Genomic DNA, 24,984 nt, shown 5'->3' on the forward strand with positions numbered 1-24,984 from the left:
GGGCTGATGCCGCTCCCCTGAGGGCAGATAAATAGAGTAGGTTCTTGGACACGGTAGTAATAGTTGAGGATATAAGGCTCCATAATCATCTTGCACAGATCGTCCTAAATATATCACATATTAAGATCCATCAATGAAATGCATTAATGATTTGTATTACCCCCTCCCACTGTCTCCGGGCAATGAAGCTTAGAGCGGATGGTTGCTGCTTCCGCTGTGGGGTGGAGGGGGCCAGTGCGGTCTATGTATTCGCTACCTGTCCTGTCCTATGTGAATATTGGGTTTTTGTTTTCTGGAAAGTCAACAGTATCTCGCATTTATCAGTGACTCAGCATTGATCATGCTGGGGCATTCACCCCTTATCCCTCAAAATGTGGTGGGTCTTTATTTCTTTTCCATTTCTCTGGCTGGATTGGTTGGGGCATGCACCTGCCTCACAAGTTCAGCCCCATGTTCTTGGAGGTGGTGGTGGCGAGAATTCCTTAACACCTGTTTTTTGGAAATGTCTGTTAGAGAATGATGTTCGCAGACAGAGTTTGAGTAAGATATGGGATGCACTTCAGCTTTGGATGGGTGAGACGTTGGCTAGCCAAGACAATGGATTTTTCTTATGATGTTATTTCCAGGATGCTGCTCATATTTCGTATGTCGTGATGGCACTTTGTTATATCTTCCCTTTGTTTACCCCCTGTTTTTTGCTTATTTGTTTTGTTGCTTTATTAATTTTGAGGTTCTGCTGTTCCCTTCTATGCATTTTGTTCTCTAATAAAAAATATATTTAAAAAGGAAAAATATATGGGAATAAATCCTGTATAATTGTACGGGCATTTTTTTTCTAAATTGCAGGCGTGGGTTTGTACTCGTAGAAAAGCATTTGAGGATGTAAGTTGAACTTACACATTTTTTTTTTTTGTTTTTGTTTTTGCAGAGTTTTTATGTAGCGCGAACTAGACCCGAACCGAATCAGGTATCGGAGCGCTATACATATTTTCCAGTTACGTTACATGAGGCACGGGGAGATTAAGTGATTTGCCCAGAATCACAGGAGGTTTTTGGCGTCGTTACCGAGACTCGAACCCAGATTCCGAGGTCGAGCGCCCTAGCCGTTAGGCCAACTCCTCGCCCCAAATGCAAGATACACATGCAAGTGGCATAGTGTATCTGTCCTATAGTGTTTTGATGTTTGCTGCCTGCTATCCATTGCACAGAGTAATTTTTCTCTAGTTTATGCCTGGAGAGGGAGGAGGTGATGGAAGGGTGGGTAAATGGAGGGTGAGCCGGTTGCAGTGAAAGAGAAATGGAGCAAAGAGACCCATTTCATTTTGTATTGATTTTAATTGCCTGCTATATCCCCTCAATTTTCCTCTTAAAACTCATGCTACAGCATACCAAAAAAAGTATTTTTGCAGACCGCACAAGACGTTTATGAGAACATTTGGGGTCTTTTAGGAGCACTCCTGGATTTTTTTGAAAATGTTATAAAAATCGGAAAACTACTCGAAATGTAAAAAGTATTAATAGAGGAGCAATTTGGCTCGTACTGCAATCAACAATAGCATCTGACAATTGCTTTGGGAATCCTGAATATTCTGGTGACTGGAATTCCCCTCCAGGGAAGAAGAGTGTCCCTATCTCTTCCTGGATGATGTGTCGGTGAATTCACTGGTGGTAATAGCTAATAATGCCCTTGTGCGGATCATTACATCATGGCATAGTACACAGAAGAAGTTTTAATGATCTTACAGAGGTGCCGTAGCTTATCGTGTGGCGGACCCCAATGGGCCTGATGTAGTAAAACTTTGTAAAGCAAAGCCAGAAATTTGTTCTTGTAGGTTGAGGTCTATGATTTGCATGCTTTTCTATCTCGTTAGAATCACAGAAATCCAAGAGTACTTTTGGGAAGCTAACACTGTCTCTGCTTCCCTGTGTATTCGCAATTGTGAAAATATTCACAAATCCAGACACAACAAATTGATATTCCTACATGCTTTAATGTAATATTTGTCCATCTGCACTATTTTCTTTCTGTTGTCCGTCCTTGATGGAAAATTTATTTTACCTGTCCGCAAACGCCTCCTCCTAAGCCCCGAACAATGTTAAGAAAGTCCACTCTTACTTTCTTTTCTTTGACAAAAGTAAGTCGTGGCTGTTTTATAGTGGTTAACTATTTGTAATAGATTTGGGAATGCCCAGATTGTAAATGTGTTGTGGTTTACCACTTTTTGTATACATGTAAAATTAGAAACCGAGCAGACCAATGTATCATTTCCTGAGATGGAGCTTGTCGTTTCTTGAAGGGCAGTGTGTACGTCATATTTCTGCTACAAAGCCAGAGGAACATTTATTTTGAAATAAACCAGCTATGCAAAGGAGTAACAATATGCAGTTCCAACTGTGCTAATCTTAAGGTCGTGATGGGGTGTGATTGTCTTCTGAATGTACCTGAATGCATTTTGTGACAAAGAAGCAGGGTTTCAAAATGACTTATCAGCAAAATGATCACATCAAAAGAAATTACATGATGCTGCAAGCAGAAATGACTTTAGCCTGTGAGTCGGGTAACATCATGATAAACATCTTGACCTAAAAAAAAATACGTGTGTGTATATGATGGAGGGGGAGAGAAAAGCTGGAAATGAGCTAAACAGCAGTTACTGTGTGGCTGAACTTGCTCCAGATTGGGGGGAACAGAGTAAAAACCCCAGGAGACTTGTGTCCGTGAAATACACTAATACATTTGTACTTCTGACTGCATGCACATTCTGTTATATAAGACAACTGTGCGACACTGTGCACTGTCTTAGTGTGTTTTGACATACAAATCCATCTTTGTATCAATCAGCCTGGCAATTGCATCCGCCTTGAAGACCCATCTGCCCTGGAGCATTACTGATGCGGGCTACTGATGTAATAATAAATTTACTCATGAATGAAAACATTTGTGGCTTTTCACTCCATAAGAGTGTTTAAGGGTGTAAAAGGAGAAGACAAAACTTAAGATAGCCTACAAAGTCTAACGCGAGTTGAATGCCAAATAGCCAATGCCAAATAGCCAGTTTGCAAGGAAAAATAACGCAAGGCTATTGCAGTTTCAACAGACCAGAGCTTCCACCATGTCAGTTGGAGTATATGATGCTAAAATCCATGCATTTGTTTGTCAAATTTAAATACAAGTGAATGGAACCATGAAAATGCGACTTAAATGAAACAAACTAAAACTAATGAGCAGGTGCCCGGATATTCTCACAAGGATGAATGTGAAAAGGCCTAATGAAAAAATCAGGAGTGGAAGAGTATCATAAAGGAGGACCAACGGCAAACTTTTTGTGAGACCCTCAACAGCTAGGGGCATGTTTTCTGCTGGCGTACTTAGTATCTTATTGTCACATCATTGGGTCTGTCATCTACCAGGAGGAATTGTCTCTCATGTTTGAGACTATCTGGGAGCCATGGTGTGAAAAATATGCTTAACTCACCTATTGTTGAAGGGAGGAGGTATTTATTTATTAATTAAAAAGTGGGTAGTGGTATGATTAAAAGAAAAGGAGAGTTGAATGGAGAAGTACATGGTGTTTCTCACATCCATATCTGGAAAAATCGGTCAACAAGTTTCAGCTTGCTTTTTTTGGATCCCTTCTAGAAACCTTTTGGGATACTTTCCCATGGTTGTAGAAGTATTCTCTTAATAGAGTATTAGAGGACATTCTGTCCTTTCCTTAAGTTCCATCCCTGGTGGGCTCCGCTCCATAAGTCTGGGGAGGGAGGCAGGGTACAGATGTTCCGTCGTACTTCACACCGCTTCTCATCTTACAGGTGCAGGCTGGAAGTACGCCAGAGAGAAGCAGTTTTGAAATACTGTGGAAATCTGCAGTTGTGCAATACGAAAGAAATTGCTGCAGCGCACGAGTAACTATTTAACTTCGCACGCACATTAGGATTGTAGTGGACTTAATGCTAACTTAATAACACACAAAGACATAGAAATGTAATCGTAAAATGCAATCGTGCATGTTAATGCACAAATGAGCACTGTTTTTGCAATATACTTCTATCTGCGCCTTATTAACATTAGGTAAGTCCACTTTCTCAAAGGTTTAAGTTGTTTGACACTGCAGGCTTTACTTTTCCAGTCTAGTTTAGTTTTTGCGTATTAAACATGTTTCAGCTTTTAACTAGTTGTGTATATTTATGCATATGTGTACACATATTTGCAAAATCAAATGTGTGTGTGGAGCAGTGAGTGCGGTGAGAAATCCCTTGCAGGGGAAGTGTGGCTATAAATAAATATATATATATTGCTAAACGTTATGTGCTTATTATTTACTCCTGCTACCCAGAACTCTAAAAATCTTAATAAGGATAATTTGTATGTAGAACTTTGTAGCACATGACTGTCATTTTTAAGATCTATAAATGATGAATGTAGTTATTACCCATGTAATTGTATAATATCTAGATTGTTCAGATTAATAATACTGTAATTGGCCAGCCTTTGGTATAATCTCAAACATTAAATGTGAGCAACTTCGCAGACCAAGAAGACCGGGTTTGCGAAACCGAAACCAAAAGAAATTCCTCTGGGTAAAGATTTCGTACTCACTTCATTTAATCGCACTCCCACACATATATTGAATTCATACTTCAAAGATATATATATATTATGAGAACACTGTGAAAACCACTGACATTTCTAAAAATTCTCATTAAATATTTATTATTGTTCTTTAACGTCAAGTGAAGGTTTATTAAAGAATTAAAATTGTTGTGAAAACAATACTTCGTACAAACAGTTATTTATCAATGCATACAGGCATGAGAGAATACTGTTAATATGCAAAAAACCAACAAGGCAATAAAAGTGTAACATTCATAGGTTCATGAATATTGCAAATAGCAGTACATGTCCACAATACATCATTAAAGGAGTGCAATAGGGATTAACAAAATAATCAGAATTATATACAAGTAAACAGTAGGAAGTCACGGAGGCTTGGTAACATCTTGTATTGAGGGCTCGGGGGAGGAAGTGTGTTTTTGCTGCTGTATTTAAAAAGTGTGTGAGGAGGGACCAATGTTTTGAAATCTGTTGAAATGCTACAGCCAGTAACAGATCAATGAGTCTTAGCTGAGAATGACTTTTCCCCCATTCCGGTGATAAGCTACCCAAGAAAATATTGGTAAGGGATAAGTGTGCTGTGGTATGAAAGATAGTGTTAATTTGGTGCCAGACCTGTTCCCAGAATTTAAAGACGTGTGCATATGAATAGCATGTGTTTATGGTCAGCTTCACTTTGGGAACATGTCCAACATGTGTTAGGATTTGTAATTTGTATCTTATTGAGGTAAATTGGAGTGAAAAATAACTGATTATACAGAAAGAAAAGTGTTTGCATTGTGCTGGCGGCTCTAGAGGATTTCCTAAGTTTTAACCAAATTCTATAGAGTAACAGGCCAGTTTGTTTTCAGATCGGATTCCCAAGAGAGTTCTACCTTGGTCTTCTGTCTGTCATCAGGAGGTTCCATTAGGCGAGAATAAATGTTTGAAGCTTTGGGGTTTGTGAGCAAGAGGCGGTGCCACGGAAAGAGGGGTTGGGATTGTGAGGAGGGGGAGGTTGTAAGTTTAGCACATGCCTTAATTAGTACATTCTGCAAGGTCAGAAATTTAGATTTAAAGGAAAGGGGTAAATAATATAGAGTTTGTGTTTGGGTGAATTGAATGGGCGAGCCTTGGTCGAAAAATTGGTGGACCCAAGGTAGACCTTTGTTCCACCAGAATTTCCAATATATAGGTTTCCCTTTGATAAGGATCTGTTTGTTATGCCAAATTGTGGAATTAAGAAAGGATTCGGAGTCGTGTGTAACTAAATGAGGTGCGTTGGATAATAGTTTACATGATTGCTTAAGTATTGGAGTAGAGAGTTTTTGTGGTTTTCGGGTAAACAAAAGATATTCCTGGAATGAAAAGGGGGTTAAAAAAGAAAGTTTGAGATCTACCCAAAGAGGCCTGTTTTCCGATTGAGAAGTGATCCAGTTTGATAATTGTCTTAGTTGAAAGGCTTTATGATAATTAGAAAAATGGGGGAAGTTAACTCCTCCTTTGGATTTTGGTCTTGTTAATTTCTGTAACGCCATTCTTGATTTTTTTTTACCATTCCATAGAAAAGAGGTGAGAAAGGAAATGATTCTTTTAAAGGAATTCGAAGGAATGGATAATGGAATGTTAGAGAGGAGGTATAGAACTATAGGTGTCAGCATCATCTTGATAGTGTCCAAACAACCCCACCAAGATAGATGCAGGGGATGCCATCTTGTAGTTAGTGATTTAAGTTTCGTTGAACACTTATCTATGTTTAGAGAGATGGATGTTTTAACGGAGGAAGAGAACCAGATGCCAAGATATTTTATATACTTAGAATTCCAGGTGAAATTAGAAATCTTAAATTCATCTTTGAAAGTGTATTTGGTTAAGGGTAGTATCTTGCATTTCCCTCTATTTAATTTATAGCCTGACACCAGACCGTAATCTTCCACTTCGCCTAAAAAGGCTGTGAGGGAGGATTGTGGTTGGGAAAGAAAAACTAAGATATCGTCAGCGTATGCTGCTAATTTAATTTGTTGAGGGTCTGAGACAAAGCCTATGATAGATTGATTTTGACGAATTTTTGACAGGAATGGTTCTAAAGCTAAATTAAAAAGAAAAAGTGATAAGGGACAACCTTGACGAACTCCTCGTTTGAGATTAAAGAAAGGAGAAATAAGACCGTTAGCTGATATTGCAGCTTTGGGTTCTGAGTAAAGTAAGGCAATTAAGGACGTGATTTTTGGTCCAAAACCAAACCACTTAAGAGCGTGGAATATAAATTGCCAGTAAACCCGATCAATGGCTTTTTCTGCGTCTAACGCAATTGCTTCTGGGGAATCGGAATAGTGTGATGATTTGGAGATATCAAAAAATAAACGTGTGTTATCTGTGATATTACAACCTTTGACAAAACCCGATTGTTCCTTACCTAATAATAGGGGAAGCTGTGGTTCTAGTCTTAGAGCTAGAGCTTTGGAGAAGATTTTATAGTCCACGTTAACTAAGGAGATGGGTCTATAGTTTTTACAAAAGCGTGGGTCCTTATCGGCTTTCGGTATTAGACAGATCAGGGCTTCAGAAATAGAACCAATAGACTTACAGGAGGTAATAAAGGAAGAAACAAGAGTATATAAGTGTGGGAGTAGTAAATTAGCAAAGTGTAAATACAATTCCACTTTAAAACCATCAGGGCCAGGGGCTTTGTCTTTTTTAAGGGTTTTTAAAGCATTAAATAATTCTGTTTGTGTGAGGTCAGATTCCAGTGATGTTAAATCCAGTTGGGGATTAATGGGTTTTTGAATTGTGGAAAAGTACTGGGAGGGATCTGTATCTGAGGGTGTGTTTTCTGGTGTGTATAGAGACTTCTAGAAGTGTACCAATTCTTGAAGAATATCAGGGTCTTTGAGTTTTGGTATTTGATTTTCATCTATAATGGAGTCGATATGAAGTTTTTGTTGTTTAATTTTTAAATAATTGGCTAGGAGTTTGCCCGATTTATTTTGGCCCGTATAATACTTTGCAGAGGATTTTAGTAGACATAAGGAAGCCTGTTTAGTAGTCGCTTCATTGAATGCTATTTTTGCATTAATGAGATCTTTAAGAGAATCTTTCGATTTGGAAGTATGAAAACAGTGTTCGAGCTTTTTGATTTTATCAAGAAGGGTATTGTGAGTTATGCGGAAAGCTTTGCGTTTGTTTGATACAAATCGAATAATGAAGTCTCTAGCAGTGGCTTTGAAAGCATCCCATACAGTGTGAGAGGAGAGATCCTCCGTTAGATTGGTAGAGAAGAAATCTTGAGAGAAGGAAACAAAAGATGAGTTAAAATTGGGGTCAATAAGTAAAGTGTTATTAAAACGCCATTTTTTTTTGTTGAGGTGGAGTGGCTCAAAAGATCTAGTTGAACCGAAACAGGGGCATGATCTGAGATAAGTATGGGTCCTATATCGGCAGAGCGTAAAGATTGGGAAACGTTTCGTGAAATAAAAATGTGGTCAATTCGGGATTGTGTTTGATGTGGATGGGAGAAAAAGGAATATTCTCTTAAGGATCGGTTGCAAAGGCGCCATGAGTCTAATATATTTATTTGTTTAATAGTTTGTATGAAAGCTTTGTGCGCTGCATTTGAGTTAAAGTGGGAACTAGAGTTCCTGTCAATAAACGGATCAATTACTTGATTGCAGTCACCTGCAAGGATGAAGTTGTCTGACGGATAATTGAGTAATAGTAGAAATGTGTGTCCAAAAGCTTGCGTCACCATTAGTAGGGGCATAAATGTTAAGTAAGGATAATGAGGTCTTTCCTAACAAGAGATTTGTGAAAACCCATCTACCTTCAGTGTCAACTTCTTGAGACACAAGCTGGGCTTTCAATGCTTTGTGACAGAGAGTTATAACCCCGTTTCTTTTACCATCTCCTGGCGAGCAAAAACCTCACCAACCCAATTTCTTTTGAGCTTTAATGACTCGCTTTCAGTGAGGTGAGTTTCTTGCAATAATGCAATATTAGCATCTAAGTGAGACAAGACTCTGTCTTTTAATAGGGGAATTCAAGCCTCTGACATTCCATGAGATCAGTTTTAAGAACATGTGTCAGTTAGAAGTAATAAAGACACCAGTGAAGCAGTAACATTATGTATATTGTAAACAGTATATTGTAAACAGTATGTTTTCCAAACAATTCAGCAACAATCAGAAAATAAAGAATTTGAAGAAAATGTATATCAAGTACGAAGATATTTAATGTGAAAACCAATGTAAGACGAAAGAGTAAGAACATAAGTGAACCAATAAAGTCCTGTATACTGTGAACTATAGTACTTGTGAAAAATTCAACAATGAGCTATAAAGAACATTGACGTAAACTTTATATTAGGTACGAAGATATTGAAAGTTAAAACCAATTGAGAGAAGCTGAGAAGATAAGAAAGATGAAGAAAAGGAATAAGCAAGATTAGAGAAAGATGCGAATGATAGAAACATGTATGATAAAAAGAAAGAAGAAGGAGTAAATGAGAAGGGGTGAGAGCTGTAAAGAAGAATATAAGAAAAAAGATCATATCCACATAAAGTCAAAACAATGGAAGGATGGGGGGCAGACCACATGGAACGATGACGTACCCGGACTCCATGAGGTAAGACGGGGCAGACTTCGGGATGTAAACAACATTCAAGACTAATAGGTCAAGCACATGAGGTTGGGTCCTGTGTAAAAAGAAACACAAAATGGTTAATACAGACAGGATGGAATATGTTGTAACATATTATGATATCAGACAAATGAGGTTATAGTCCTGAAATGAAGAGAATAATGTGAGCTAACAAACCATAAACCATGGCAGAATCTATTCTAGAATCCTGTAAGTAAAACAACATGTTGAAAAATTAAGCCCTATTCCAGTATTTGACGGAGGAGGAGCTATTTAAAGCGAGTGTTGGAGATGTCCATCTTTTCTGGGCAATATGAATTGAGAAAGCTCTTCAACTTTGTTGGATCCTCATAGGTCATGGTGTTGTTATTGAAAGTAACTTTGAACAAACAGGGATGGAAAAGCCCGAATCGTGCTCCAATAGAACGTAGTGCTGGACGCATAGCAAGGAATTATTTTCGTCTATCTGCTGTTGATTTGGCATAATCCTGTGAAAAAAACAATTGGTGACCAGAGAATGAAATACGCTTCAGGAGCCTAACTGCTGATAGCACTTTGAGGAGATCCGTATACTCAAGAAAATACCAAATGACTCCCCTCGGTCTTTTCGTACTTGAGGATGTTGAATGCAGTGGGCCCAATCTATGTGCGCGTTGTATATTGCGAGTAGTGTCTTCCGGCACATTCAGTGTTGATGGCAAGAATTTTTGAAAAAAGGAGATCGGATCCGACCCCTCCACGCCCTCCGGTAGGCCATAAATGCGGAGGTTGTTGCGTCTATTTCTGTTTTCTAGGTTTTCAACCTGTTTTTGCAAAGATGTGATTTGGGAATGAAGAACGTCTACTTTGTTGTAGGATGCATTAAGATTTTCAACACTATGTTCGACCTTAGTGACTCTTTCTTCCAACTTTTCCCATCCGTCTGTTAAGATTTGTGTCTTGGAATTTGTCTCTTCAACAAATGGACGCAGGGCTCGGATTTCCTCAAAAAGAAGATCCATGGAAACAGACGAAGATTGCTTCGGTGGAGAAGGAGGATCCTTTTTGAGACGTTTAGTTGTTACTTTATTGAGAGAAGAGGAGCCATTAGCCATAACCAAAGAAACAGCTAGTTTAGATGTTGATGCTTGGGAGTCCTCCATTTGAATGAGGTTCGCCCTTGGCTTTGAACGACCAATGAAACTACGGTGTGAGGATACTTGCAGAGGGTTTACTCTTTTTAACCTGGCCATACACTAGGAAGAGTGTAAGTCTATATGTAAGAGGCGGTTATATAAAACTGCAAGCAACAACCTAAGTGCGCAGTTCCACTTAATAATAATAATAAAAAATACACTGTAGAGGAAGTTGTGTGCATATGGCATCTAACAGGGTATTATAACATACAATTACCAATAAGCATAAAATAAGGTATAAAAGTGGGAACCTTAGACTTAATGAGAGGAAAATGTGTGAAATTTAAGTCACCACAATTCGTTACAAAAGCACGTTCACAGCATATTGAGCAATTCAACATGCTAAACTTAATGCTATAACCAAGGCATTCATTTTAAATAAATAGCTGTGTGGTACATTCATGTAACATTACAGACTCTGTGTGTGCAATTAGCATGTGATAAGTTGTTAAAACATAGATGAGCCCATGGGCGCGAGGAAAAATATGAAGTTGTGACCTTAGGTATAATGAGAGGTGTAATAAATGTGTGAGAGATAAGTCATTTCTTATGTCTAAAAGTCATTTGATATATTTCACCTCACTTCTTAACATAGGCTTACCCACAATAAAACAAATAGCATAGTATGTTGAGTTTAAATATCAAACCCTAGAGCCTAAATGGTAAACATAGAGCAGCAAAAGGACACAAGAGGGAAGAGTAACCTCTGTTTTGATACTAAGGCAAGCAATGTTTTATGAGTCCGGAATAAAGAAAAAAAATCTGCAATAAGAGTTTTGTTGAAGAAAACTGCCTCATTCTAAAATAATTAACTATGAGGCACATCAATAGAACAATATAGGGTCTGAAGAAATCAATCGAGTGATGTAGTGATGTACACTGGCAGCTCAGAAATGATTATTGCTGCTATGCCCCTTCAAAAGCTGAATAATAAACAGAGAGGGGTCTTTGTAGGTTAGAATAAGGCCAAATATCCCTTTATTTCTTAGCTCTTTAATTCCAACATTCATTAGTTTAGTTTCCTGTCATTAATAAATCAGAGCACCCTCTGAAAGAACACAGCACGTGGTGAGAAGGAATTCCCTCAGAGCGCAGGCAGTTTAAAATTGACATTTACTGTTGTGCCAGTTCAGAGGTAATGAGGAGCAGAAAGGGGGCACTGCATGTAAGAATGAAGTCGAAAATCATTCCATTACTTAGCTTTCAAAAGGCAGTCTTCATTAGTGTGTTTCCTTGTCAGCAGTGCAGCCATTGAAAAGCACACCCTGTGGTAAAAGCAGATTCCTTAAGCGCGCGGGAAGTGCTGAGGTGAAGGTTACCAATACAGCATCTCCAAACACAATGAGCAGTAGAGGGGCAATACACGTCGGAAAGGACTCGAAATTCCTTTCACTGTGCAGCGCCGGTGTTCCGACCTTCACTTGCTAATTCCACCGCAAGACATGACTCGGGCTGCGCAGGAAAATCCCTCGGGCTGCCCCGCTCCCTCAGGCGGCTCACGGGGGAACCACCATCTTCCTCGGGCGCTAGCCACACCCCCCCCCCCCCCCATTTAATATTGTTCTAAAAATCATCTATCCATTAATTTTTAGGTCTGGGCTAAGCGCGCGGAAGCGCGTTCTCGCCGAGAACCTATTGTGGCCGTGTCTGCTTCCCAGGAGACAATCCTGGCCACGCGCATCGCCTTGGAGGCGATTTGAAACTGCCACGCGCACGCGAACGCGCGCTGTGGCCAGGCGCTGTCTCCTGGGAAGCGCGAAACACCACACACGCATGCGCATACACACACAGACACACACACAAGCGCCCATGCACGCACGCACATACATACAGAGACACCCCCCCCCACACATACACACACGCGCGCACACACACACAAGTGCACCGAGCCCCCCTCCCCCCGCCGCCGCCACCGTCGCACACATACATACACACACACGAGCATACACACACACACACACACACGTGCAACAAGCCCCCCCAGCCCTTTTGAACTTACCTGGCCAATCTCGGGGGACTCTGCTCTCAGCACGCGGCGCGCAACCTCCTGCTGGTTTTTACTTGTGTTCAGCCGCCGGTGTGCGTCGCTGTGTTTTGTTGTGCCTTCTACTCTATGGCCTCTCCGCTAGACATTCCTGCCACTCGATGATTTTCCGCTTTACCAATAGAGTGGCGTGGCTGGACCTTCCTTCTTGGTGGTCTTGGCTTCTAGACTGTCCCGGACTCTATGATCTCCTCCCGGGCGCCCTCTGCAGCTCGCCTCCATTTTGTGCTGGGGTTCTGGAACAGGGGACGGGCGCTGTGACTGTTTACGAAGCTGCAGCTGTAGAGGGGTCGCCACTGTCTGCCCGAGCTCAGTAACGTGTTTCTTTCAGATTCATATTTTAGCAGAGTACTTTGTATACCCACCACAATCTTTTAGTCGAGCTTCCCTGGATAACCCCAGACTGCCAATTGTTCCTAGAGGAGCTTTGTGCTCTGTTGTGGGTACAAACAGCAACACTGCTCCTCTCCATGCCCTTGAATGTTAAAACAAAGCATGAAATATAATATAAAACAATTAAGCTAATTTACTCCTTCGTCCTCGTTATTTTGGGGAATCCGCCCGACTAATGTAACTTTTGGCCACACATGAGAGACAGGGGTAACCGCAGACTTCATGCTTTAAAAAAAAAAAAAAAGTAAAATATCCGTTTTCAGCTGGGTTTACAGTCTGAATAACACCTCTACTACAGAAAATAGCCCGAAGCGACGGTAGCTGCATGTTTCCTTTATTTGACTTACATGTACAATTAACAGATTGAGGATCTTCTACAGGAAAGTAAAAAAAGTTTTAGTTTCCGAAAAATTAGTGTATTCAGTGTTTTTCAACGGTACATCACACTTCATTCTCCAGATAGGGAAGTGTTTGAAGAGGAAATAGGCAACTGAGTTACTCAAGAAAGCGCGGCCGAAATGTGGCTTGCCCATGCTTAGTCTTGAGACTGTTTTTGCCATAAAGGGTACTCCTGGGGTGTAAACATCCTAAAAAGATGCTTTTAAAAAGTGGCAACGTGTTTAAATGCTTTCGCGCCGTCTAAGCCCTGTTAACCTATTGCATAACTTTCAGTGCAACCTAAACTTCCATATTTGATAACACTGACAATAAGAAAGTAAACCCCACAATTGTCTACTTTCTGTGGGCTGTGCAGCCTTCCTCGCTGAATAGTGGGACAAAGTGCGACTCAACCAATGCAGCTGGAAAGCACATTTCAGTTATAACAAGCATTTACAATGCAATGGTCTCGGCATTATTAAAGGTAGAGCTGTTGGCATTGCTTGTGACTTTTTTTTCCATTTTTTTTTTAAAACATAAATAAATTGTATTGTCATTTACAATAGCAATAGGTGAGCATTAGAGAGTAGTAGAGAGTATTCGCGGACACAGAGCCGCACACACACAGAGCCGCGCAGACACACACAGACAGAGCCACGCACAAACACACACACACAGACAGAGCCACACACACAGACAGAGCCGTGTGTGTGTGTGTGTGTGTGTGTGTGTGTGTGTGTGTGTGTGTGTGTGTGTGTCTGTCTGTCTGTCTGTCTGTCTGTGAATATTGTCTACTACTGTCTAATGCTCACCTATTGCCATTGTAAATGACAATACCATTTATGTATGTTTTAAAAGAAAATGAAAACAAATGTTATGAGCAATGCAAATAGCTCTACCTTTAATAATGCAGACACCATTGCATTGTAAATGCTTGTTTTGTTATGTGAACACCGTAAAAACACGTGATGTCTATTGTTTCATTAGAAAACTGAAACTTAAAAAGTTCTTTGCATTAAAATCTGGCAAACAAATAACAAGCACTGCACCTGAAGAGAATGAAGGTGTAGGTCAAATACTATCGGTCTCTGACATTCCAATCTTGTTAACCATGTACGACTTGAACGATCAAACTGAAATTCAGTTTTCACTTCCTGAGATAGATGTAGCCACACAAGAGAAACTGCGGAAAATAAACCTGTTGCAGAAAGGGGCTGGGAGCAGCCCTTTTAAACCCAAATATTGCTTTGTGCCACTTATGCCTAAAGATGCGATCGATACTTTTCATGATATTGTCATTGAGGATCTTAAAAAATTAGACCATCAAGTGAATAGCAAAAAGAGAAAAAATATGCACTATAAGAAGCATGAATATGACAAGCTCATGAAAAAGTTGGGTGAGAATCACAAAATCATAATAAAAAAGTCGGATAAAGGCGGCAACTTGGTAATTTAGCCTAATTTAACCTCAGACAGGCCCGGTGGCCTGGGCCTGTCTGAGAGCCTTGCATCTCTCACCTAATGTGTATTTGAGACACTCAGCCCACATGGACACTCGTTGAGAGGTACGTGGTGGGAAACGCTGTTTGGGGCACAAGACTCGGTGATCTCTCGCTCAGCAGCCTCTCCATAGTACCGCCCGCACCCTGTTATTTGCTCATCTTTTAAAAAAATTGTATTCTCCTGATTTTACTTGCTAGTTTGTACAGATCCATATTTTAAAAACAATTGAATTCCTCCTTACCGCCTGCTCCTCTGCCTGCACACCGGTCCACCACGGGGCTCTCCCAATTGTTGTGGTGGGTGCAGGCTCATGCAGGACGGCAGTCTTTCCTCGCTGCCAGTTGGGGGCGGAGCACCGCGATTAGCGCCGTGCCCCCACCCATAACTGGGGATGTGCTTCCCGTCGCACAGCGGACGCCCGCAGCAGGCGCGCCTCTGGCGCGCCAAAGGCAAGCCCGTCTGCGCCCGTCCGCGGCCGACTGAGGCCTGGGCCCACTCACTATGCCCGATTCACCCACTGTTACACAGCCACAGAGCTCAAATCCCTCCAGGGAAAATGGCCCATCAGCCCTGACCTCCTCAGTACATTGAATAACGCTGGGATTCGATCGTCCACTAACGTCTCCCTCACCCCTCCCATGGACCCTTCCCCTCACATCCCCCCACGAGCCCCAGGGCCCCACACCCTATAACCCCCCCTTTCCCTCAGAATGAACCATGACCATCTATCCATATGGTATCTAAATACTCGCTGATTTGTTAAGCACCAGCTCGAGATTTTTCATCTTTTAGATTCCGTCAGACCGGACATCCTGCTCTTATCCGAAACATGGCTCTTATCTGAGTCCATGCCAGACACACTGGCCGCCATCCCTGACAACTACTATATTCTTCAGGCAAACAGGCCAGAAGGCAAGGTGGGGGTGGGGGGAGTAGCAGCCATCATCGCTCATTCTCACAAATTCACATCCCTCACTATCCCTAAAATCCCTTCCGCTGGCATCTTGCTGTTCAAACTCGACTCCAAACGTCTCCCCTTAATATGTTCCCTTATCTATAGGCCACCTGCCCATTCGTCAACTTTTCTCCAGCTCTTCAGTAGTTTGACAGCAGAGCTAGCAATAAATCATGCCAAAATCCTCATTATAGGGGACTTCAATTACTGGCCCCACGACGTGCGCGAGAGCGTCTGCTCGACACACTTCACGGAATCTCTAAGCGGCCTGAATTCAACCGAGCACATCAAAGTGGCCACCTTGGACCAGGTCTGGAGCTTAAACCTGGACATCACCGATCCCCAGATTTCCCCCTGTGTCTGGTCTGACCACTTTTTTTAAATCTCTTTCTCCATTATCAAACCTACCACAACCAAAGCTCCAACAACTGACCCTATCATGGTCAGGAATTGGAGTCGGGTGGACATCCCTACCCTTTGAGCATCCCTCACCTCTGCTTTGCCCAGCACCTCCCAATGCCCAGCACTCTCACTCCATACACAGGCTGAGGATCTCAACTACTGGCTGTCTCAGGGTACAGGTAACTTTGCCCCTTTGAAAAAGCTCAAAAAGAAGCGGCCCCAAGACGCCCAGCTCTGGTTCACCAAGGACCTCAAAGACATGAAACTCGCGCTGCGTCAAACTGAGCGCAAGTGGAGACTGGACTATTGTCCCCTCAAAAAATCCACCTTTCTTACGGCCTTACAAAAATACAAGGCAGCCATCCTCCTAGCCAAAACCGAATACTTTTCTGCCAAAATCTTGAACTCGACCTGTAAATCTAAAGCCATCTTCTTGATCGTGGACAAACTTGTGAAATAGGATCGTGTCACTATCAAACCCCTGTGTACACAAGAGGAGGGAGAAAGGATCTGTATGATCAACAGGGCGAGAGTACCACTCAAAGCGAGTGGAAGGTCCAGCCACAGTATATGCCCCAGCGAAGATATATGTTACAATAAAATAACAGGCTGTTCCTAGGGAGGATTAGTGTGCAGGTCACAGGGGTGTGGAGGTTCAGTGGGAACCTACCAAGGGGTATCCATTTTGTTGGATATACTGGCCTCACACACCTTTGCAGGTGTCATGCTTCATCATAGGCAATGCTCCTCGTTGGGTAAGCGGTGCAATCCCCAACGGGCAACACCTCAAAGAGGGGCTCTTTAGCGGAGATCTTTTAATCCAACTGCCTGTAGGTGAAGTGCGGGTGAGGGGCCAGGGTATTGTAGACGGAGTGGTGAGTTAAAATGAAGCAGAGAGTACCAGAAACAACTTTATTCGGGTGGTCCCTTGCGTCAATTAAAATCAGCAGCTAGTCCGGGCTTATTGGAAAATAATGTTTCCTCGTTCGAGACTAGACTAGAAGGTGTAGAACGTGGTCGACATGTTTCTCGCTAAAGTACATTGACACGCGATTCATCAGGATCTATCAAATCAAATTGTCAGTCTACAAAAAATTAACTATATCAGTATCATATTAACCATTACGGATTATGAATCGGAGTACCTGTGTTACAGGGTTCCTTGCCTAAAGAGGGAGACGAGGGAAGCATATTACATAACCGGTCCGGTACATTTAACACACTCACAGTGACCTGGTGCACACACAGTGACATACGTGTGTCGGTTGCACTAGCATGTGTTTAAAAACAAGTGAGTGCTCCCCACAACGAGCATAGTGAGGTGGTATGCTCTTGTGGAATGGCACGGTTTAAAACGATATTTAAAAGTGAAAACAGTTATACATTGCAGCAGCATTCCGGTTGGTCTCAAGGGGGACCGCGACTCACCTAATGGTCAAGTTTTATGTGTAACAACAGTACCCGGCGGGTTGTCCATCGGGAGTGAAGCCTCTGTAGTTAAGGCTAGAAACGGAAGCAAGAGAGAAACGGAGAGAACAATATGCATAATATCATACATGTTGTGATTCACCCTCCTTCGTGCTATGTCCCTGGCTCTTAGGGTGCTGTGGGTCCATGATGCCCGTTTGAAAAGGTGTTGGTCTTGAGAATGTAAACGCAGGACCTCAGAGGCCATTCTTGCTGTTTGTTTGATAGTGAATTGACGTATCTTGTCGTATCTTGTAGTGAGGACTATGGGTTAAAGTCGATCTTATCTTATACCAACAGCGCCTAGTGGAGTCGGCCCAACGGGATGGACCTTATGTACAGGGTCAAATCTGGAGAGTCATGTTAAATCTCCCTTCAGCATTCTATGCCCGTAGTGTCGGTAAAAAACGTGTCCAGTTATCCAGGCTCAACTTGGAAAGTTGATGCATGTATGCCAGGAAAGTGCCCCCATACAGCTTAATATAATCGTTACAAAATACCGTCATAGTTACAAGATCGCTGCTGTTAAATAAGGCGGGTGACGCGTGTAGCGCATTCAAGCAGAGAATAACCAGTATTGCCAGAGTATTAGAGACGCCAGGAAATGGTGCTGCCATCACAATCCCTCTGCGACTCCCTTAACAGCTATTTTATTGAAAAGATCACCAAAATCAAAACTAGTATCCCCAAGGTCCTATCACCCCCTGATTTCAATAGCGCACCCCGTACCTCCGTCCTTTTCTCCAACTTCCCTTTGATCACTGAAGAGGCTTTTTTCTCCCTCCTCAAGAAAGTTCGTTCCGGCTCTCCACGGGACAGCTGCCCTCCTCACATTGCCCGGGAAATTTTCCTCACCATCCCTGATCCCCCCCCCCCCCCACACACACACACACTCTCCCTCCTGAACAACTCCCTCACCTCCGGCGTAGTCCACAATCCCTTCAAAACTGCTGTGGTTTCACCCATTTTTGAAAAAGTAGGCTCCGATCCTGGGGCATTATGCAACTTTCGCCCAATTTCACTTCTTCCCTACCTGGGTAAAATCCTGGAGGCCTTTGTGTCAAATTGCCTAAGCACATTTGTGGGAGCCACCCACTACTTGGACCCCCACCAAGCCGGCTTTAGGCCTCAACACTCCACCGAGTCCATTGCCCTGGCCGTCCATGATGAGTTCAGAAAGGGAGCTGATAGAACACCTCACCGGCATTGGTGCTCCTGGATCCGTCGACGGCATTCGACACCGTCGAACACGCCGTTCTCCTCGACCGGGTCGAGAGCGCCGGCATCCGGGGCCCACCGTTGAGATGGATCGCCTCTTTTCTCCAAGACCGATTCCAAGCCGTCTGCCTCCCCCCCCTTCGCCTCGGAAGGTAAACGTCTCACCTGTGGAGTCCCTCAGGGCTCCTCCCTCTCCCCTCTTTTGTTCCATTTGTATATTCTTCCCCTGATCTCCAAACTTCAGCAAAGATCAGTAGTTATTTTCAACTATGCCGATGACCTGCAGCTCATTTTCAACATTGCCCCCTCTATTGAGAACGTTCAATCCACCATCTCCTTCATCATCAGTTGGATGAACGCAAACCAGCTCAAACTTAACCCCAAGACTGAGCTGGTTCTTACGGGGCCCCCAGGTAACCCATGGAACTCCACTTTCTGGCCCCTCTCCTTTGGCTCACCTCCATCCCCTGTCAACTCTGTCAAGAGCCTAGGCATTAACCTCAGCAATGACCTTTCTATGAGGGCTCAAATCAATTTAGTGGTCTCCGTCTGCTTTTACCACCTGCGCCGTATTAGGAAAATAGCAGACTGTTGTCACCTGAAGCTCTCGTCCAGGTCGTCCTGGGACTAGTTATGTCCCGCATTGACTATGCGAATTCTATGTAAGTAGGTATACCCGCGTACCAATCCCACCGACTCCAACTCGTCCAGAATCAAGCAGCCAGGCTTATCCATGGCCAGCCCAAGTTCAGTCATACCAAACCCCTTTTTAGCAACCTCCATTGGCTCCCGGTGGCCCAGCGCAGCCTTTTTAAATTGGGCTGCCTGATCCACAAAGCCCTCTCCTCCCAGGGTCCCTCCTTCATCTCCTCCCGAATCCACCGTTATGTCCCTTCCCGCGTCCTACGCTCCTCCTGTTCCAATCTCCTGTCCCCCTGCTCCTTCAGGCGCAAGAGGCATGGTGGCCTGAGATTTTCGTCCCAAGCCCCACTCTTCTGGAAATCCCCCCCCCCCCCCCCCCCAGCACTCCGCCTTCTTCCCTCCTATGCCCAGTTTAGTAAGTCACTTAAGACCTGGCTTTTCTCCCTAGCCTACAACTAATTCCACACTCTGCTGTGCACCTCAGCCTTCCACTCAGCGCCAAGAAACCTCTGGTGAACGCACGCTCTATAAATTCCCTTTATCATATCATATCATATCATATCATATTCAGGAGGCGAATAGACAGCTGAATAATAATGAATGTTACAAGAAAGCTACATTGAAAGAATCCACTGCAGCAAAAGATACATTACAGAAACAACTAGCCCAATGGAGACTAGAAGGTCTCTTTTCTACAGATGAATACAAATTCATGTACAAAGATTTTCCTGTTCTACCTGTACTGTACCAGATTCCAAAAGTACACAAAAATATAATGCCTATTTCAGGCAGGCCCATTATTTCAGCCATCGACCGTGCAGGTGAATAAGTAGGACAATTCATCGATTTCTTTTTACAGGGTTTGGTCAAGGAGTTGCCTAGCTATGTTAAGGACACAGGAGATTTTTTAATGAAGACTTAGGACCTAGTATGGACAGATGACTTGTTTTTAATTACACTTGTCCTAGAGTCACTCTATACTAGCATTGATCATAGCATGGGATTGAGAGCAGTTAAACATATCCTGGATGTGAGACCTTGTGAATTTTATGAGCACAATAAGGTTATTTTAGAGCTCATTTTGTGGTGTCTTAATAACAACTTTTTTCTTTTTGTTAAAGATGTTTTTAAGCAATTGAGCGGTGTTGCGATGGGAACCCTGTTTCTCTCCCAGCTACGCGTGTCTCCACGTTTACTGGTGGGAGGAACAGGTTCTTAGAAGGTTTTTGTTATGTGAACACCGTCAAAACACCAAAAAAACAAATAGCACAAACGGGGAAAAAACATTAATAATCAAGCTATTACATTAGCCTTCAAATTGATTCTCATCCACCAATTGATGTCCATGTACAATTATGAATTCCTTTTTCATATATAATCATTTTGTGATGGTGGTTTATGTCACTATTGTTGGACGCCTTTCGTGGAAACGACCTTCTTTAGGACTTTTGAACTATACATGAGTCCTAATTTTGTTTTTTGAATCGCATACTGTTAATATTAAATAAGAAATATTGAAGTAAATAAAAATTGAATGAGGCTTGCACATATCTAAATTCTCATGGAACGATAAAGTAATTGAATGGCTTTGTTTCTCTCTTCAAAAGCATTGGAAAACAATTTTTAGCAAATACCCCACAAATAATAAAAGGGAATGGTTGGTGGGCTATATTTGTCATATAAAAATGACTCCTGTTTGGATCTCCAGTTCGTTCTCTGCAGCCTTCTGCTGCTTAATAATGAAAAATAGAAAGGCTCCATCAGAGCCACTGTTGTCTTATTTCATTGCCCTGGTGATCTCACTTGTATCGCGATCTAAAATTCTAATGCCATTTGTTCGATCTTCAACTCACTGAGGGTGTAAAAGGAGTTAACCCACGAGAGGTGCCTGTGTTATTGTTTGTGATGCATATGCTGAGAATTGTTTTCAAGCCCTTTTGAGAAGAGAAACAGTCATTCAATTACCAAATTGTCTCATGAGAGATTAGATATTTACAAGCCTCATTCAGATTTATATATTGCAAGATTTCTTTAGTTATTACTTACAGTATATGCTTTTTAATTTTTTGTGGAAGATAACATAGTTCCAAAGTCCTGTAGAAAATGTATATATGCTTAAATGTCTGCATACATGCTTGTAATTGTTTCCTTGTATTTCTTTTCTAGGAATCAGGTCTTAGAAATGTTCGATCATGCCTACGGCAGTTACATGGTGAGCTTTACTCCTCTTGTTATTATGTTTAATCAAGTGTCCAAAGCAAAATGTGCAACGTTAAACAAACACGCGCAGAGCTCGAAGCCTGGTCGGATTAAAGAGAAATATCAATAAATGAGTTGTGTGTAATGAATTATTAATGACTGATGATATCCACCTTGTACAGCGGTCTTGTTACCACAGTAAAATGCAGCGTTCGTTGTGAGCAAAAGACAGTGATAATAATAACAGCAATAACTACCCATTAATGATGTAAGTTGATTGCTTTCTACCAACGATTCTGATTTTATTGCAAGTTAAGTTACTGGAAAACAGTCATATAAGTATTTGCTTAGTTTACTTTCACATGCTCTGTTATCCTAATCACACCTCTGTTTTAAGTCTTCAGTCTCTGCAGACCCATCTGTAAAACATACTTACTGCAGTAAAACATCAGCAAGAATTCAATCAGCCTGCTGCAAAGGTTGATTCCTGGCTTGCACTCAACAATACAGTAGCCACTTCCAACTTGGCTGCTCTATATTTCTTTGTTTTAATTTATGACAGGCAAACTGGTAGGGGAGTAGCTGTTTCTATACTTCATTAAAAAAATCTATGCAACTTATCCCTTCTCCAGAGCTCTTCGGTCAAAGGACGGATCCTACTCGCTCATTGTGAACAATCTGGGTATTACTTTGGATGCTAACGTGGCTCTCAAATGGGCTTTTGTGTGTTACTATTAACTGGCCTATCCTGCAACTGCTGTCAACTGCACATATGCTCTTTGCGATTTGGGCAGTATTTAATTCAAGTTTGTCTCGTGCTAGCTTATCAGATATCCAGATCAGCCAGTTGCACACCGAGCAGAGCAAGCCACATGCATGCTTCAGTAAGAGGGATCAAGCTAGGCTAACTCCAAGAGCACCTCTTCAATTACTAGTGAAGGAAAGAATTTGCTTCCACCTTGGCTACTGGATTTTAAAGTGTATTATCAACCTTGCCCGAAAATCCTTCCAGCAAACCTCTTAACATCAGCCCTTCGTAAAACTCGCATGTCTAAATGATAAACTACTGAATTACCTGTGGGTTCAAGCTGAAATGAAAAGATGGTAGAACCTTTTTCATCTCAACGACCAGCATCCTGGAATGATCTTCCAGAAGCACCAATGTATTTATCCAACTCACCAGCTTAAAATAAATAAAAAATAAAATCACTAAAAGCAAAACTTTTCTATAGTAGTGTTTTAAGACCAGAGGAAAAATTCACACCCTGATGGTGGTTTACATATTCTAATTGATATATGAGTGATAGATAGCTGTTCACTGTATACAGAATCCCAGTAAACTCAAAGCTTTGGTCTAAACCTTTAAAAAGATGGCTTGATTGATATTCCCACTCCTCAGGCTGATATTGTTCTTTGTGCACTGGATTTCCATTTCAAACCTTCTTATGATCTCAGCTCTCATCTTCCCTGTTAGTGATCTTCTAGAGGCTAAAGTAGCTACCATATGTTTCACATACCCTCTGACAGCCATGCAGCAAACGGCTTCTCCAAACATTATATAGCCTAGTTTCCCAACTGCGTCCTTTTTACAACAATCCAGCTGAGGTCCGCATATGCGTTCTTTCACGTGTGCAATACTGAAAAACTAAGCTCACCAGTTGTAGCTGGTAATTAGCCCCCAAAGACCCTTGTTGCCTCTTCAGTTCAGCAACAGAAAAGGTAATTTTACTTTCATTGCGTCTGCTTCTGTAGGCAAAAACGTATTACGCTGCTTCTCATAATGCAGAACCATCATCTGTGATGTTGCATTGCGTTAAACCTATGACATGATTTCTTTGCTGTTGCATATGTTTCCACCAAAAATACTTTTATTCGGTATGTTAACCAGATTATCCTAGCACACATTTTTGAAGCTTTTATTGCACCCATAGGTGTGGCCTTAGGGTGCCACTTCAGCTGTCTGTCACCGACTACATATTACGCAGAGTTTCTCTTTACTCATAAGTGGCTGGCTTTCTTGTCAATCTTAGTTCCTTGATTTTTTTTTTTATTGGTGGCTTTCTTCCCTATTCTGTGCTCGTCCTCCCCTGGAGAATAGCTTGTATATCTTGCTTTTGATTGCCTAAGGTGCATACGCATTTCCACCAAAGGCATACAACCTGAAAAAAAAAACTTAAATTCTTCGGATGCAATAAAGTGCGAGTGCAGTAAAACAAAGTGCGCATTACCATTGAAGGCAACATCCTACAGGCCTGCCATTGGAGCCAGTGCAAGCCGGTGCTAGAACCACTTATGACCAATATAAGTTTCCTTATATCCGAGGTTCACTTAAAACCTATAAGTCACCCCTAAGGCAGGCTTTTCAATCCTGAAGGCAGGGTGATCGGTTCCAAGTGTAAGGGCGCCCCTGCTTGAGCAGGACATCCCTACAACCTTCAGAGTCCATTCTCCTGGGTTGTAAGTGCATCAGCCATTATGATATAGATTTGCCATGCGTCATTATGCGATGACCATCTCTAAACTAAAATGTCAGATACGGTTAGTGCTTTGAAATATCTTGATAGTAACCTTCGAAACCCATTCATAAATCAAGATGGACATTGGTATGCCTTCTTCCTAAAATCGCTACCGCTTTTCAGTGGGCTCTTAAGGGTATCGGATTAGTGAAGAACCTCTATGATACTAATCATGACCCTCTTTCCTAGCCAAAGAATATAGTGTCTGTAACATGGATTTCTACACTTTATTGAAACTAAAAGTCCAGCTTTCTAAAGTAACCCTTTCTGCGGAATCTGTTATTATCTCACTTCTTTCTATGTGGCTAGGCTCAGGCCATATTGCTTCCAAAATGTATACATTTTTATCTGCTCCACTGTCCTCACAATCCACAATTACTTGTATTAAATGGTCTCACGATTTTTAAAAACAATATTTTTAAACCTATTTCTCAGCATACCTGGCAGTTGATTGGGAAATTATCCCTGCGTAACAAAATTGCTGCTTCGCTGATTCAATCTAATTTCTTCACAATTAATCTCCTACATTGGACTCCTGCTCGATTACACAAACTGGAATTACAAGATAGTGATCTATGCTGGAATTGCAATTCAGAACTAGGTACCCATCAACATATGTTCTTTGAATGCACACTTTTAGAATCCTTTTGGGGCCCTATACAAAAACATTTGTCTTTAATCTTTAATACACCTATAACTCTTTCTCTTCATATGATTATGCTGGGTCCATGGGCTGTAGTTCCTGCTTTACCGCTTGATAATACAGATTTGGAGTTATTAGATTTGCTTGTATCCATTGCAGTTAAAATTATACTTCCAGAATGGAAATCTTTTCATCTTTTATCTTACCATACTTACTTGG

At 41.8% G+C, this 24,984-nt stretch overlaps 1 protein-coding gene across 1 annotated transcript in view; it reads left to right on the forward strand.

The window, feature by feature from the left end:
* Positions 1-24,984, forward strand: part of LOC144754327 (ER degradation-enhancing alpha-mannosidase-like protein 3) — a 229,802-nt gene that overhangs the window by 13,458 nt on the left and 191,360 nt on the right. The window contains exon 2 of the mRNA XM_078642005.1: positions 21,574-21,619. Within this exon, the coding sequence (XP_078498131.1) occupies positions 21,574-21,619 (46 nt within the window). The remainder of the gene's footprint in view (positions 1-21,573; positions 21,620-24,984) is intronic.

The sequence above is a fragment of the Lissotriton helveticus genome, chromosome 5_1 (genome assembly GCF_964261635.1).
Source record: "Lissotriton helveticus chromosome 5_1, aLisHel1.1, whole genome shotgun sequence".
In the NCBI taxonomy this organism is placed as follows: domain Eukaryota; kingdom Metazoa; phylum Chordata; class Amphibia; order Caudata; family Salamandridae; genus Lissotriton; species Lissotriton helveticus.